Source organism: Mycteria americana, chromosome 1 (genome assembly GCF_035582795.1).
Source record: "Mycteria americana isolate JAX WOST 10 ecotype Jacksonville Zoo and Gardens chromosome 1, USCA_MyAme_1.0, whole genome shotgun sequence".
Classification (NCBI taxonomy): domain Eukaryota; kingdom Metazoa; phylum Chordata; class Aves; order Ciconiiformes; family Ciconiidae; genus Mycteria; species Mycteria americana.
The window spans coordinates 205,508,524-205,526,672 of NC_134365.1; the positions used below are offsets into that span (position 1 = coordinate 205,508,524).

Genomic DNA, 18,149 nt, shown 5'->3' on the forward strand with positions numbered 1-18,149 from the left:
CTCAATACATGAGATAATCTGCCTGTATTTACCCCACCTCAGGCCCGGCCATCTTCACAGGCACAATTAAGAGCTGTTCATAAACCGCCATAATAGAACTGTTGTAGTTTTATTTTCTAAATACTTAGTTGGCCCAAATTCATCTTATGGGGCAGCATCTTCAGATATAGTACATGGCCCATAGTTTAGCAAAGCATTTAAGCATATTTGCCTTTCAGGCTGTTCTTAAGGACATTCATACCCAGTAAAATATACAGGATATATTTAAATCCCATCAATTTCAATGAGATTAAAACATACTGAAAATTAAGGATGTGCTTAAATAGTTTAATCCAAGTGTTACATAAATAGCTTGTGTGATAAAGAAAAAAAATTGAAATGTAGGCTTTTTTGTCATCTCACAACTTTGAAACAGATAAATGCATTTAAAAAATGTTTTTGTTATTTTATATGCTGTTATACTGAGCCATATATATATTTTATGGAATTTAATTTAAAACTAATTTCATGTAGTTAAAATTTAAACCTATTTCTGTAGCTGTATAATTTAAAGAACTGACTCGTTTCAGTGTAATGGCCCAAAAATGCAAATTTGTATTAAAATTGCTATATATTAATCATCAGATTATATCTGTCATTCTGAAATAATCGTGATGCAAACATTTATCATTGTAATTTTATGTAAAGATATTATAGTTTAAGCAACACAAAATCATAATTTTGCAAGTGCATCTCTGGTGCTAATGTCTTGGGTAAACATTAAGATAATAGTGCTAATTCTCTGAATTTTAACATAAATTTAGTAATACAAGGCATTTTAAAAAATTTGGTTTCTTGAAGTTTTGTGATTACATAAGTCTGACTGAAATAGATATTTTATGAAGATAGGTACTACATGAAGAAAAATAACATGTCTAAAATATATTTTGAAATATCCTGAAAATTGTAAAGTAAATTTGGCTTCTGTAGTCTAAGGATTGTAGGCTGGTTTGGGCTACTGGCATTGCTGCATAGTTTTGTATTGCGTCTCACTCATGAATTTCTTTTTTCTAGAAGGATGGTTTCCTTCCCTAGAGTCAATGTCTTTTATACTCCTAAATTTCACCTACTGTGAACGCCTGAATTCGAGTCCTTGAAACGAATTAACTGAAAGACTCAGGGAAACTCTGATCTGTTACTGCTAATCTCCTCTGTATTTGTCACATAGCGGATCTTCCTTAATACACAGTAAATGATAGACCTGGTCATTGGTCTTCAAAAGTGTTGGCTAACACTTCATTTTTGTGTCTGCAGATTGCTACTGGGATTAAAACAAGGATCCTTGCGGGTTGTTAGTTTTTACGATGTGAAGTGGAAAAGCGACAGCACCATTTTAGTGTGAATTGTGTAGATTTTAAAGACCTAATTAGCACACTGCATATTGTATAATGGATAAGATTATAACTGGATTATTATAACTGGATAAGATTAATCTTACCAAATTTAAATGTTCACAGAGTACATGCAGAACTCGAACTACATCAGAACTAGCTGCCTACGCTACTTTAAGGAGTTAAAGAGGAGAAATAGGAACTTATCCCATGTCATTATGATAGTGATCTAATGTCAGATGATTCATAATGTAGATAAACCTGTTTCATGCCAATGCATGTAAAGGGACAGTACATAGATAGGTCACAATTAGATGCCAAATAATCGGAAAAAGTGCAGCCTCCCCAGTCTGATCATATTATTTATTATTTTTGTAAGACTACTGTGTGCCACATTAGGGCCTACATAAACTCTTCATTGTTGAAAGCTAAATAATGACAATAGCTGTGCATTATAATCATCAGCATTTGTGCTTTGCCCAGTTAATGTACACCATATAATTATGGATTTAAATGATTAACAATATAGCAATGGTGCAAACAATTCATGATTTTGTTGCCAGTGAAATCTGTTTTGACAAAGGCTAATGATACTTCACACTTGAAGCAACTGCATCTGTAGCAGCATTTCAATCAAGGCTGCACCACTGCCAAGTACAGATGAATTCTGGATCCTTCCGATATTATACAACGGGACAACATTAAGTCTGATGGTAAGAGACTTTTAATTTTCCAGAATATATTATTAAAACCTTGTGAATAAAATCTATGCTTGGTACAAATTGTCTGAAAGCGGTAAAGCTATCTGAGAAAAATCATGCAGGAAGTGATTTCAATTTCAGAAGCTCATGGCTTCTCAGATTTTAAACAGAAATGAGTTGTGACTTTTTGTATTAAGCAGTGAAAGAATAGCATTCTGTGTCAGGAGAATGAATATTTACTTGGGGCTGGCTGTTAGTGCATTTGGAAACACCCGTTACATGTGCTTAATGGTATTTCATCCCCAGCCAGCATTTCTTCTGTGAGGTTGATATAAGGGGCTATAGAGCCCAACATGGACTACTACAGGCATTTGGATAGATCAGGGACAAATTACGAAGATTTCCTGGTAGTTTTTAATAGAGTATTAAAAACAAAACAGGAAAATACCTTCTCCCCCGACCTTCTGTACAGTCATAGCAAAACTGTACAACACAGCAGTTTATACACTGTTTCCCTGGGACATGCTGGAAAAATCAACTACAGAGTTTAGGTGACAACCAAGCTGCTCCGTGCAGTATCTGAAGGTGTTCAGCTACCAGAACGACCAACGGTGCATAAGGGTCTCAAGGGAACATGGGATAAACTTGGCACATGTGTCCACTCTCAGTAACACGGACAGAGCTAAGCGGCACTGGGGTATGGTGTAAAGAGCAGGAGAGGAGGGGAGCCTTTCGTGTGGCACAGAAAAAGATCAATCTCATTGGCCAACACAAAACTGTCTGTTAATCCTTTAATGTGGTGGGGAATTGGAAGCTGTAAAATGTTTCCCAAATAGATTGTTTCGTTAACTTGCTAATTCAGTTGCAAATTCTGTCCCAATCCTGGCTGCGTTCAAAAAGCCTTGCTTGAAGCATAGCCAACTACTCAGAGTACCTGTGTTTATGATTTGGGGATCTACCAGAAAAGATGAACATCCGCTTATAGCCCAGCTTTGCAGGACTGATTTTTCTGCTTTCTCTATCTGGAATAGGCCAGGGAACCTGATGTTCTGTAAATCATCTGGCAAGGAGTCAAGGAAGTTGCAGGGAGGATGCTCTTCTTGGATTCCCTATGGAAATCTTAAGCAGCAAACTTTTATAGGTTAACAGGAAGAACGATTTCCTTTAAAGCTACACCTGCAAAAGTACATTAAACATGCTTGGAGTAGCCCTTGGCCTTAAGACCAGCTGGCACAGGACAGTCTGTGTCGCTACCATGAAAATTATTTAACCTCTAAACCAGGATGGCTGCATTCAAGCTGCTTATAGGGAACCGTCTCTCCCCCATGCTAGTGTCCAGCTAGGCTCAAAAATTGTTTTGGAGAGTAATTATGGGCCAAAAATACAGCAGGGACCATTGTTGCAATTTAACAGTTAGGCAAGCAAGTTTCAGTGCCCAGGGACATTCCCTGGTACCACTGATATACTGGAATAGATATAGCCTGAGGGAGCCTTCGGACAGTACAGCAAATATACTGGGCAACAGCTGACTTCTGTTAGTTCTTTCAATAAAAAAGAAGCTCCAAAAGCTTTGCTGTGGCTCATACCCAGAGCTCAATTCCAGAATCACAATCAGACTGCAGCCTTCCTAAATGGATAGTTGTGCAGGAGCTTTTAAACTTGGCCATCAAACCTTTAAAGAGCCTTCACCTCATTCTTTTCCATTACAAAAAATGAAGTGTTGACTATGTATTCTGGGACATCCTCTTCATGCAGGTGATTTGCAACAGATTCCTTATGCCTGTGAGTTTTGTTGCTTTCAGCTATGTTAACAGCAGCAGGTCACATTCCAGTACTGGCATGAACCTCTATGCGAGCTTCATAACAGCACTTTGTATTTCAGTCTAGCACTAGGGCAGTTTGGGTTTGATGAGGTAAATTTTTCAAGATAAATAAAAGGAAAAAAAAAAAACCCAAACTGAAAACTAAAGTGTAATTTCAAGTTTCTTCTATAATTTTCAACTAGATGATAGGCCACTGAAACTCTGCTATTAAAACTCTGTATCCGGGCAAGGGAATTTTCTCACAATTTTACATATTGTGAGACATTGGAAACATTTATAGATATTTCAAAAAACCTACTGGTGTAAAACAGTGCATAGCCATTGACATCCATGTGATGGCTATTGTGATTAAAAGCCAGACAAGAAGTTGCCTCCATTTTGATAAAGTAAGTCTGAAATAACTTTGACTTTTAAAATCCTGAGAGTTGAGCTGCTTCCAAGCCACTAAAGTAGATATACATTCTTGGTGACCATTCAGCTTTTCCACTCTTTAAAGACACACGTGAGGTTGGATCCTCCAAGAATTTCCAAGAACATACAGGGTTTTGTGAGGCTGGTATAACCTTCCCATTCCCATGTGGAGGGGAAATCAACAAAACTCTGGGTCACCATTTCCCACACTCCTACAGCACACAGTCTATTTAATGTTGAGGAGTCCCTTGAACTGATGCTAGTGGAGAAGACTTTGACAAAATTTATCAGCTCTACTTAGCCGACAGAAGGGAACAGAAATGGAGCTGTGAGAAAAGCCACTAGGCTTTTGCCACACATGGCCCTAACCACCACAGGAACTGTGGAAACTGCAACTGTGGATGGACCAACCCATACACAGTAGGTTTTTATAGGGAGGTTGAGGCATGTTATGAGCTCATTGGCGGAAATGTTCTCACCTGAATAGTTTTAGGTTTTTTTTTTATTCCATCATTGAAATGAAAAGTTTCTCTAAGAATTCTGATCTGTCCTCAGTGTAGATATTAGCAACTTCAGTCATCAGCAAGCACAGCTCTGAGTTTTGCTACTTTTGGTAACACCAGATACTGCAAATATTTCTTTGGGCTTGTTGGAACTATTTTCATTAAGTATTACAACTTTATGTGTCAACAGAATTGTTAACTGTCATGCTATTCTGAAAAATCCTTCTCTAGATCACTGTATAACAAAATGCTCTTAGTTGCTGAACTTAGCACGTTTGCTCTTAAATTTTATTATTGATGTCCATCTTAAAAGTCTGCCTTAATTCTGAATTGCCTAATTGTGTACTTGTCTGTAGTGGTTTATTATATATACTTAATATATGATGGTGAATTCTCCATTCCTCAAACTAGACCAAGAGTCCTACCTTTTTTAAAAAGATCTGTCCCACATTCCATGAAAATGAATAAACGAGTGATACTCTTCCCAACTAAGTTTTACAATGTATCAGGAATAGATGCTCTCTAACATTGATTCTAACATTAATGAATTTTTAAGGGATGTGCAAACTATGGATGTTCTAATGTAAGAAGGTACTAGTTGAATAAGTAGTAGAATTTGCATGAAAGTATTAGATTTTCTCTTGAAAATATATGAAAGCACAGAGATATGAAACAGAATTCTGTTTCTTTTCTGTGTCCCCAAGGTTAAATAAAATGCACATATACTTCCTATTTTATGACTAATACTATGATAAATTAAATCCTGCTTCAAAAATTGGTATGCTTACCCCATAAACAAGTTCTCCCACCATCCCATTCCAGATTTTTGTCTCTGGATCCCTTGCTCCATATTTTCCATCAGGAACAATGGCAATTTTGTACTTGATACCAATATGTTTTGCAATTTCTGACGCCAGATCTACACAGTATCCTTCAAACTTGTCATTCCCTTCAAACGTATCATGGTTTTTCTTGAACATAACATATGGGGCTTCCTATAATGAAAGAAGTAGAACTGTAAAGGAGAAGTACACAGAATATACTCTGAAAAGTAACATGTCGTCTACTGGCTGAACAACACACATTTTATCAAAAGTTCATGGATAGTATTAACACATTTAAATTAAAATGTATGAACAGAAATATTTCTGGAAAGGTATACTATTTACACTGCAATTTGGCTTATGCATTTCACAAGATTATCAACCTTACAAATTATAAACACAAAAACTTTTTTAAAAATAAATTTTACTTTGTTTTAAATGAAAGACCTTAGTGCAGCATATGCTAAACATAAAGCGTGAACAGAGGTTGAACCTATACAATGCAAATGACTGTGGGATAACACAAGGTATAATTTATGCTTTTGACTTAAGTAAATAAGCATATCCTCTAACATAGTGTGGTTATTGTCTATGTAATTTCAGATGCACAGCCTGAATGATTTGCTTTCTTGGGGTTTAGAATGCATAGTTACTAAGAGGCTACATACATTTTAGTGAGAACATAGAAATACATTCCTGAGGAGACACATATCTTCCCCTTCGAATAAACTGCAGATTCTGCAAGATCTCTTAGGATGAATCTAAGCAATATGCATGGACAAGAATGGTATTAAGCTGACACTGACTTTACATGCTGCATGGAAAAGAAATACCAAAATATTTTTGCTTGGTGAGTGCTATTGAAAACAAGTAAAACCCGTCTTGAAAAGTGGATCTTACATTCCCTGTGTAAACCATACTATCACAACAGCAAACATTATGTGACTGGGAAATCAAGGTCACATTGGGAAAACAAGGTCACATTTTTCTTTTTTGCTCTGTGTGGATTCAGACTTTAGCAATCATTATGTAAAACTAACTTTCTGGTAGTATTTTAAATTACTCACATAATTCATATTCATAGCCAGTTCCAGATAAAATACTTGTCACTGTCACCCATTGTTTGAATTTATATCACAAAATACTGGCTACTTAATTTCTCTCTGGCCCTGGTGAATGTTGGTTTTTGGACACTAACCTTGGTAGTACTCTGCCCTATTCGCATCTTTCCTACATACATAATTAGTACAAAAATAAAATAAAGGTAAACGTGTAGTCTGAGTATATCTGCTTCATTGAAACTACATCAACATCAGCTGTAAGCAACAACAATTTTGTAAACTCGATTAGGTGTTTAACAATGGAGGATCCATGGCATTACATGAGCAACAGGGGGACTGAATAAACCAATTCCAAATTTTTTCACTGTGTCAGGTAAATTTTTTCTTTTGGATACCAACATGTAGCTCCTATTAGCAGGGTGTGGATCCACCCAAGAGAAGAACTTGATAGGCAAGCCTGAACAGTATCTTTAATTTACTGTTATAAGGTGAAAAGGCAGAGAAATAGAGAAGAGAGAGATTATACGTGGGAGGCACTATTCCCTTTACTTATGTAAGTTTACTCCTGTGGTAACTCTGCCCAGGACCCACCTCCATACAAGGATGGCAGAACGGAGCTTTGTGTAATGTGAGTGGAGAAAGTTGTGTGGATCGTTTACTTCAATGTGAGAGAAAGGTCCCAGATTAAATTCAACACAGTTTAGGAATGAGGAAGTGCCAGTGTTTCCTTAAAGAGAGAGTCAGGTTCCTAAGTATTGCACGAATGTCTCACTCTCAGGTGTATTCCCAGAACACCTCTCCTCCCATCATCTCCTTCTTATGTTATCCTCTTCTATGGACATGCCCCTTTGGGCCACAATCCCTTAGCAGTATGTCAGTGATGGAGGCCATTGATGCATTGTGGCCACTACTTCAGCTAAGGAATCACACAGCATAGAAAAGTGTCCACAATGATCACTTCCAAAGTCAAACTCTGTCTGACTACCTAGTTTCTTGACCTATATATAAATGCCCAGAGAAATTTGAGGTTGACAACAGCAGATGGTTGCATTTCTTGAGCACATAGTTATGACCACTGCACGGCTAAGGATCGCCAAGGACTTCTAAAACTGTGGCAATCACAGAACAAGCTGTTATCATCCTGATGTGTGTGGCCTGGGCACTGAGAAGACCACTAAGCTACAGCATTAACTACACACTGTAATCACTGCAGTGATGCAGTGCAATGCCTTTGCCCATACACAGCTTGTATCTTCAAAGGAAAACCGCTGAGTATTACCAGCAGCCTGCACCATTTCTTGTATTCCTATCCCCAGTTAAATCAGCTTAATCTCAACCACCTGTCTTGCAGAGGGAGGAGAGAGAAGAGCAAGGAGAAGGGGTCCTGCCCTCTCTTTGCAGTAGATCTTGATTTTAGGAAATATTTTGGGCACATGAATCAAATGTTCCTCCCTTATGTAGGCTTTCTGTTCCCATGGGAGGAAAAGCCAAAATCTGAGTCTTTCTACATATTTCACAAAAATGGTTAAAAATAAACAAAGGCAAAAAATACTATGTCTCCTGACTGTGATTTAGCCAACTGCTAGCTAGAAATACAACCAAGTCTTGTCTGGTATCCTGCATTTGTGGACTCTCCTTACAAGCTCCAGTTACATTTGCTTGCTGCACCTCAACAGCAATTTTGTTTTTCAAAGACCAGAGTTAGTGACTGCTAGCTCTTGTGATTCAGCCTTTCTTGTAAATCCCAAGCCAAAGGCATACAATTAAAGTCACACCAGGAAATAATAATTCTGGAGAGGGACACAAAGCAGACAGGCACAGAGGAGGCCAGGTCAGCCTGCTCCTCCTCCCAAAACCCAGACACTGTGCTTCTGCCTGCACCTCATCACTGACAGGGCTGCTACAAAAAAGCATTTCAACCGTCTCTGCACAGCAAAGCAAAGTGACAGATGCCTTATTTTTCCTGTAAAGGCTAAATAAACTTTAGCCCTCCTCCCCATGAGTTCTGTGAGGGAACGCTGAGAAGGGAAGCAGTGGGGTCCAATACCGGCCTTGGTAGGTGCAAGCAGCAGCAATCCCATTCAGTGGAGGGACCAGCAAGTGCGGACTCGGAAGACCTGGGTTCTGGCAGGGAGCTGTTGGGTGACTTGGAGGAACCACACCGGTTCTCTCCCCATCCACTTCTCTTTCTACACAGTCTGATCTTACCAATTCAGAGCAAAATACAGCAAGGAACATCTCTTATAATGCAATTCTTTTATACAGTAAGGCAGTACCTCTTGCTGTGACTGCTTTAAAAGAAGCAGCAGTTGAGTGAGATCTGCCAGTGTGAAACAATACAATTAAAAATAATGGGAACACTTACTACACTTTTGCTTACTATGTTGTCCTTTCCCTCCTACCTATTTTACACAGAATAAATAACAGTTTCTTTAATTGTTGTGACTACTTTACCTGCCAAATAATGAGAGATGTATTTTCGAGGTAGGATTTGATGGGGGCATGTGGGTGGGACTGAATGTGGCTTTCTTATAAAGACTGTTTGCAAAAAGAATCACATAGTATCACTAGTTTTAAATTCTGTCCATTTCAGACTTTGGGGGTGTTTCAAACTAATAAGGTGTGCAGATGTTATTATAATAACATCAGGGCACTGAAAGGCAAGTTTTACTGGTTTGCCAACAAGCAACTTACACAGATGAACTTGCAAGGTCACACTGCAAAGTCATGAATATCTGAATTGATCAATAGCATGTACTTAGCCATATCTTGATGCTCTTTTCTATCTGTGGCACTGAAAAAGATTATTTTTTCTGTATAATCTATTACAATAGCATTTTCTAAATTAGTAGTTATGTTAGTGTAACCATGCTAGTCTAAAGATATGAGAGATGCAAGATATCTATGGAGAGGTAATATCTTCTATTAGATCAGCTGAAATAGCTGAAAACAGTAGGCACGTTTTTTCACTGTTTCCAGTTATAGCATCTTGTCTAATAAAAATATTACTTCTCCCCACCACCTTTGTATTTACTACATTTTTGAACTACAAACTCTTAACCTACTGATGTAAAACACAGGTTTGACTTACTGCTGAATGAGGTTTAACACCACAATATTTGCAAGATTTCAGCTGCTTAATGGTATTCTATGGGGTAGTGAATCAAGGAAAAGTCCACATTGAAATGATCAATGACTAGTACGGAACAGATATTTGAAATGGTGCAAGCTTTACTTATATAATTCACAATTTTATAACAATACTTAACATTTGTAAATACAAGTTGATGTCTGCAACAATTACCTTTATAGATGTAAACAAATCATTCCACCACATTGCCACAAATTCATGTGTACAGTAAAATGCTCACAACTGATGATTCATACTATAAGGGAAGCTGGAGAAAGTAACTAACCCAAATACCAAACGGATTTATGTTTGGCTTTCCTATTCTAAAGTTCATTTCAAAATCTTTAAACACTGTAAAAATAATTTGTAAAAGTGACAAATATTTGTGCAAGGAAATGTCTCATTTTTAGAACAGGAGTGGCACACACTATCACACTTTATTCTGAAAGGAACTTCTGTAGATGTCAATGGAAGGTTTTTTGGTTTTTGTGGTTTTGGTTTTTTTTTTCTGAATAAAGTGTCCAGGATTCGGTTTGAAGTCTTTATTATCATCATGCAACAAACTTCTGGTTTTTCTCCAGTCTACTAAAGAATTTAATTAATAAAATTTTTAATGAAAAAATAGTTTTCTCTTATGAGAAAGGAGGTTATAGTTAGAATTTTTGAGGTAAGACTCCGTCAAGAGTATATCAGTCAAAACAATAAGGGTGGTTCTTAGTCACCTAATGAAGGTATCTGTCATCTGAGACGCCCTAAGGTAACCTGCCTGACCTCCAAGTGCTGTTCTGCAGGTCTTTTGTGCTGCCCCTTTACAGATAGGTCTGATATCCTCAGTGCTAGGAGTGCACCTATGGGCCACTGAATCCATTTCTAAATCTTTGTGGACTTCAATGAAAACTTACATACTTGGGGCACAACTCATCCCACGTGCCTGAAACAACATACAGTAGCTGAGACATCCACATGGAGTGGTCATATATGGCGTAAAACAGGCAAGTGTTATCCTGCCAGTGTAAGAAATGGGAGGTAGGCAGTATACCCTAGAGCATCTTAAATTTCACTGGGTACTTGCAAGTGGGCAACTGAATCAATACCCTTTGTAAAGTCATCGACATTTAGGTGACTCAGTCTTGAATTGGATCCTGCCCTTGAAGCTTAATCTGCCAACACCAAGACTATCTCATTAAAATACTGAGCTGGAAGCCACAATGCAGACGCAGCTCATTGTACATCGAGCTTTGGTTCTAAAGGATTTTTATGATTCTTTAGGTTTTGCAGTCTCAGAGTAGGTACAGAGTTGGCTTTATCATTAAATGGATTAGAGAGTTTGGAGTAGTCTTCCCAGCCTTCTCTCCTATATTCTACCTCAACATCTTGTCACTGTATTTCTCAACTTGCTAAATTAGAGATGATCGTTCTTCCTAGCTGGATAAGTCACTCACTTTACCTTAGTATTAGAGAAGGGCTGCACATGGCGTCCCTTCGCCAGTCATACAATGAGCCTACTGTGCACTTGGAGGTCCCAAGCCACCCCTGGAGGGAATGCTTCTGCAGACAGGTAGAAAATCTGTCCTTTCCAGAGGGCCAGATGTGCAGAAGGCTGTGCATCACATGAGGTGCAGGACACAGGGCTCTCCCAGGAACTATAAAAAGCAGGGCTGCATGGCAGCTGGGAAAGTGCATCAGCTGCCCTTGCTGCCACCTCTCTCTGGGCTGCTCCTTCACCACGTGACTAATCGGAGATAGGTGAAGTACCTATGCGCTAAACCAAAACTGTAAAATAAATTCTACGTGCTCTCACTACATTACAAATGAACATAATATTTTGCCAAGTAGAAAACACTGTAGTAAGTTCTGTGATTGCAGAGCTAATTCGTTATAATGCACCTTCTATGCAATAGCCATGCAGCCACATTACAGCAAAGTAAGCATAGACACATAAAAACTGAAGAAACAGCAGGCAAATCAACTTGTGCTATTTGGCTTCAGGCAAAAATTAAAGCGAGCCATGCGGAAAACTTGTAAACTTTTCTTATGCTGCCACGACACCTGACTTAGAAGACTGAAAAGCCTGACAGCACTGGTTGCAGAAGCTTTTCAGTTTAATATTGGGAAATATGCATGCAACCAAAATTTTATGTGTCATCTACAATGGTTCAACTTCCCTTCAATGTGAAGAGGGCAATGAGGAGGTCAAAAAGTCTCTGTCTGGCATTTGCAACACGACTATAATACAGAGAAGAGCAAAATAACAGGATTCTGAAAGTTATTCTAGTTAAATATATCTTTTCTTTGTGTGTGTGATCATATGCTTATGGATGCTAAACACATTGCCCTGTCAGGCCAATATTAAGAATCATGGTTCTAATCCGCCTTCAGCATCATGTGTGCAGCTCCCAGTGGAGTCAATGGGAGATGGGCATGATAAGGCAGAATTCACCATATATTCTTATTCAAACCAAATTCTGATATATTTCTCTTGCACTGTGATTTTGAAACACTGAAAGGGGACACTTTTGGTCAAGAAGCAGTGCTGCTTTCAAATAATTGCATTTAGCCCAAAATGACATGCTGCGTAAACACAGGGCATGCTTTGGAATATTAATTCAGCTTTTTGGTTTTGAAAATGATCCCACCAGTCCTTTCAATACAGGGACTGGAAAAGTTCTTTTGAAGATAACATTTATTATGCACATCAAAATGCTTCAATGCAAACAGGACAGGCAAGATAACACATTTTAAAAGCTTTCTTGATTTCCTTTTTTCCCTTTCTGGCAAACAGGAACCTTTTATATTACTTTTCATCATTATTCTTTACTTGCTTCTCCTAAGCTTGGAGCTATTTATGGAAATTACAGTATTCATGTATGGTAGCTTCAGTCAAAGATATCAGGATTGGTATGAGAGGAAAATTTCGACTGAAAGCTTGTTATTCACATCGTTCTCTTCTCAGCTTGGCAAAGTTGAAGGTTAACGTCATCTGTTCTAGACATTTCAGATTAGTCACAGAACTTTTCTTGGTGGTTCAGTGCCTGGTCATCCAGTCAGAGGAACAGTAATCCATATGGAAAAATTAGCTCAATGCTACTAGACTGGTGGTTAATACTTGAGCCTTAGTTAGGAATGTTCGCAGCATCTTGGGACTCTTTTCTTCCTTGATCAATTTCTTAAAATAGGATTCTTCATCAGAGGCTGAAAAGAGGAGGACTGTACTGAAGTACATTTTTTTTTCCATCACCAAGTCTTTTTTTTTTTTTTTTTAGGAAAAAGATACATATATTTTAAATGTCCCATGCAAAAAAATAAAATAAAATAAAAAGTTACACAATTTGGTTAGGAGTTACATTCTGAATTCCTGTATAGTAGTTTGGTTGTTTTGCAACCTGGAATGATAATCTTTAACAGGCGATTTGTTAAGACATACTTAATGTATAAATGCTGATACACACTGCTGCAAATCTAGTAACTAACTGCATTTTTGCATAAGAAAATGTCTTGACACTTTCCTTTGGATTATTTTCAACTCTGTATTAAATTAGAAAAAATATTGCTTAACAACACATACAGAATATTCCTTCCCATTTGAGACACAGCTTAGTCTAAAGGGTTAAAATATCTTGTCTAAATGAAGCAGGTGAAAAGGGCAGTGAACTGAGATGTAAAATCTTAAAAGCGGTCAGGTAAAGGTCACCCTTTGCCAGTTGGCTTTGACAAACATCAGCTTAAAAGGGCACGTCTGACTTTGGAGGGAAAATTGTTAAATATTTTGCTTAAAATACAGATTTGTAAGAAACAATGGTTTTGAAAAACTATGTATTAAAAATGTAAATGAATGAAGCAACCGCATTCTCCTTTGCAACCACTCTTTAAAAACACCAATAACACCGGAAAACCAAATCCTAAATCTATTTAGATTTTATTAAAATGGAAGTTTTATTGAAATGCTGAATAAACATATTAAGAAATATGTTCAAATGCATCTACTAAATTCATGTTTTCATTCACAATTGAAAATAGATAATCCAGTTCTGATTGGCTGACTGAACTATACTGCTTAGAATTTTAGCTCTTGCTAATGGCAATTTTGAATTTATAATGTATCAACAAAAAAGGACACTGGCATTACAGACACCTCATTTTATACCCTCTGTTCAGTTCTGTCATTTAGAGGTTTCGGGTTTTTCTTTTCTTCCAGTTTCTTGTGAGTCAAGATTTATCAATTAGAGATTGAAAGAATTCACTTATATTTCTGAGACTTTCTTTAGTAAAAAATGGAAAAGACTGAATAAAGGAAAAAAATTACCACAACTCAATTTTAAAAATGTGTTTTCAAGTGAATCATTATACTAAATGTGTACCAAAAAAACTCTGTACAGACATGACAGTCAAGATAATTAAGATATATGGCTCTCACCCTCCCACTAACCTAGGAACTGGCAGACTAAATTAGACCATAACTAGAAATGAGATTGTGTCACACACCAGTATAAGCATTAAAAAAAGAAACAACTTACCAAAATTGTAGTGACAACTACTGTTCTGTTCTCAATAGCTGAAGTGTCATTTCCAAGTGTAGGTTCATGCTGAATCAAAACTAATTTATCCATGTCGTTCCAGTAACCAACCTGAAAAACAAAATGTATATAATTTACAGTAAAAAAGTCTACCTTCTGTATAATTACAAATATAAATTATTATAAGAACAACAGAGTGATCCAAAGATAATTTTGTACCAAAGGAATTGCTGTCATGCTCATAGGCAGGTGCACGGTGGTATGTATCTAACACTTTGGGTATACCACCTTGCACCACCGCTGCGCAGAGTCAGTCCTGGTATCACTGCCACTCAGCTGTTCCTGAATGATCTGAGAGGCACAAGCTAAATCCCATTTTCAACAGTCTGAAGCCTTCCTGGGGCATAAACAAGATATAAGAATTTTTGTTCTCCACAAGAAAATTTTCATTCACTAATCTGCCAGATCTTCTGGTCTTAGATGGAGGAGTGAAAGATATCTGGATGACAGCTTTGCAATTCAGTGGCTGATCTCAATTGCCTGCTCCATCGTGGGCCTCTCGGGAGACTCCCAACCCAGGGACTTACACCAGGCTCGTTCCACTTAACTGCTGGCACTGACCTACATTAGAAGCCCTGTTATTAAGGCTTTCTTTACATTCAAAGGACAGACAGGCACCACCAGACAGTGACTCAGCTCATGCAGGACAAGCATCCCTCCTAGAAAAGTGCTTGCTTTCCCCACTGACTCTAAAGCATGGTAAGAGGGACTTCCCTCTAAAAGTCTCTCTGGTAAGTGCCTACAGGGAGGTGGAACAAACCAGATTTTCATCTCCCTAGGTGCATTCAGGCTGCCACAACTCTTCCCAGAGCAGTGTTAAGGTGAAACAGCTGCCTTTGTTCATTGCTGGCGGTGAACTACTCTAGAAACAGGTTTGAATCACTTGTTCTTGTATTCCCATGGAGACAAAGAAAAATTAAAAGTGGCATGCCTGCAATCAGAAGCCTCCCCTTAAATACAGACATCACCCTTTGCAGTGCACACCGCTGCAGCCTGCGTTGGTAGCGATGCTGCTGGTCACAAGACATGAGTCAACATCCTTTCCTGTGAGGGCCCAGGGAGGCAGTGCTTGCTGTAAGACCAGATGGCATGAAGGCAGCCTGAGAAAAGGAGATTCCCCTTCAAACTTTTATTGATGCTTTTGGGAGCTGCTCAGTGAACACATAAAACTCTCCAAATGCCCCCCCCAAATCCCCACAGGCTATGTACTATGTTTTCGGATGGCCAAAAGATACGAGACCTAAAATACTTCACTGTTTTTGTAAATCCTGGCCAGTCAGAATCTTACAGCACACTAATCTCCTCACTCCGTGTAGTGACGCCGTTAGTATCTGTATCAGCAAGTGGTATTCTGGATTTAGAGTTCATCCCAATCATTTTATGTTGACCCGGGTGAAGTTAGGTATGAAAGGTCATTTGCAAGGCTTCCTGGGAATGCTGTGTGCATGATGTTCCCAGTACAAGGCGAATGTCTATGAAATATGAGCTGGCAGTGTGCCCAGGTGGCCAAGAAGGCCAATGGCATCCTGGCTTGTATCAGAAATAGCGTGGCCAGGACTAGGGAAGTGATCGTGCCCCTGTACTCGGCACTGGTGAGGCCGCACCTCAAATCCTGTGTTCAGTTTTGGGCCCCTCACTACAAGAGAGACATTGAGGTGCTGGAGCGTGTCCAGAGAAGGGCAAGGAAGCTGGTGAAGGGTCTGGAGCAGAAGTCTTATGAGGAGTGGCTGAGGGAACTGGGGTTGTTTAGCCTGGAGAAAAGGAGGCTGAGGGGAGACCTTATCACTCTCTACAACTACCTGAAAGGAGGTTGTAGAGAGGTGGGGGTCGGTCTCTTCTCCCAGGTAACAAGTGATAGGACGAGAGGAACTGGCCTCAAGTTGCGCCAGGGGAGGTTTAGATTGGATACTGGGAAACATTTCTTCACTGAAAGGCTTGTCAAGTATTGGAAGAGGCTGCCCAGGTAAGTGGTTGAGTCACCATCGTGGAGGTATTTAAAAGACATTTGGATGAGGTGCTTATGGACATGGTGTAGTGGTGGTCTTAGTAGTGGTAGGTTAACGGTTGGACTTGCCAATCTTAAAGGTCTTTTCCAACCTAAATGATTCTATGGTTCTATGATTCTATGAAATTGCAAGTGGTTCATGACATTGGTCCCTTGTCTCACTCTTACTTGGAGATGTCTAATTCCACCTTCCCACCCATCATTTCAGCACGCCAGACATAGGTCCCTTAGCTGAATCTGCTCTCACATCTAACCTGTGACTTACTAGCAAACACCCTCCCTTTTCCCCTTCTTGCCATTCTCTTTTCTGCAACTAGATCATGGTTGTCTGTCGACCCTCTGACAAGGTTGCTCGGGAATGGCTCAGTGCCTGTTCCTCTAACGCAGTGCTGACAGCACTCAGCTCCATGTCAAACAGACAACATGAACACAAACATGTCAGTAGGAGAACACTGCTCTAATCCCGTCTAAAGGGGCTCCCCAGGTTATTGAGAACCTAATGAATTAAGAGACTGATCTTTTTTTCCCAGGAAAGGTGCAGACAGTGGCAGTGATTTTCAAAAGTTCCTATCAAAGAGATGCAATTCAGGCTGGCACAGCTCACTTTTCAGAAGCACCTTGGGACCGATCAGCAGCAACTCTCCCTTCCCTCCTTCCTTGATTAATTAGGAGTTCATGAGACAAAGAGCTGGGAGAGGGGAACACCTTGTCCATCTTACCAGGAGAGGAAAGGGAATTTTAGTGGAAAGCAGGCTCCAGACAGAGGTCCAGTGTAACTGTCAGTGCCAAAGGACAGTCTGTGCCTTGGATGAAAAGACTTCAGTATGATGGAAACTGGCTAAATCATCAGATCAGTTATGCAGCCAATATTATTTCTAACATTATTGTAGAATCCAGACTAAAATTCACCATCACGCAGGATTCTGCCTCCATGATGTGGAGAAACATCTTCTTCAGATCAATGCAGTGATGCGATATGAGAGTATAGAAGTGCAGGGGAGTGCTTTTGGTTGCTGGTCTCTTATACATTAAAGAATTCTGTATATTCTTAAAACAGCCAACCTTCCTCTTGATTTTTACATTTACTATGTCACTAATTTCCTTTCTGAAAAAAATTTATGGAGATGCAAGTCATTTTCGCAGTCTCTAGAGCAGTGTGCAGACACACCACAGAGAATTACGAATACATGAAGTAATTCAATATGAGCGAGTGAGTATGAGTGAATATGAGTGAATTTTTTTTTCTATTAGTGAAGCAAACAAGCACAAACTCTTCCCATACACAACTTCTGGTATATTTAGTTGAAATGTTCCTTTTCTCTTTGCAATTGTTATTACAGCACAGGAGCCTTGATTAGATGTCTGCAGCGAACAGGAGACTTCAGCATTGCTGATACAGTGGAGAGGGAGGTTTTCTTCCTAGTAGGATGCACTGCTAACAAATACTCTTTTTCATCCAGACAACCGCAGAGTCACAGATACAATTGGTAACTGAAGATGTCAAGTTCCTGTCAAAAACTGTGACCAGCTAAAGGCAGAATATGTACACCAAAACCTGGAAGTTTGGGAAGCTCATTATAATAGTGAATGATTGTTTTTCATTGTGCAATTCCTCACTGCTGGAAAGTTCAGAAGGAAAGCAGAAAATGAATGATGTACTGTGTTATAAAAGTAAGTACCATATGAAAATGCAGACAGAGATAAAGGAGGTTTTTAAGGAATGGCAGGCATTTTTTCAAGGAATTTT

General features: G+C 38.9%; 1 protein-coding gene across 4 annotated transcripts in view; it reads right to left on the reverse strand.

The window, feature by feature from the left end:
* The window catches only part of GRIA4 (glutamate ionotropic receptor AMPA type subunit 4), a 238,433-nt gene that overhangs the window by 51,250 nt on the left and 169,034 nt on the right, over positions 1–18,149 (reverse strand). For 2 of the 4 annotated variants that reach the window (XM_075491016.1, XM_075491018.1), the window contains exons 9-10: positions 14,338–14,448; positions 5,597–5,803 (exon numbers count right to left, since the gene is read on the reverse strand). In XM_075491016.1, the coding sequence (XP_075347131.1) occupies positions 5,597–5,803; positions 14,338–14,448 (318 nt within the window). Of the gene's footprint in view, positions 1–5,596; positions 5,804–11,978; positions 13,016–14,337; positions 14,449–18,149 lie in introns of those variants that run through there. The other 2 variants (XM_075491017.1, XM_075491019.1) reach the window with 2 other exon arrangements.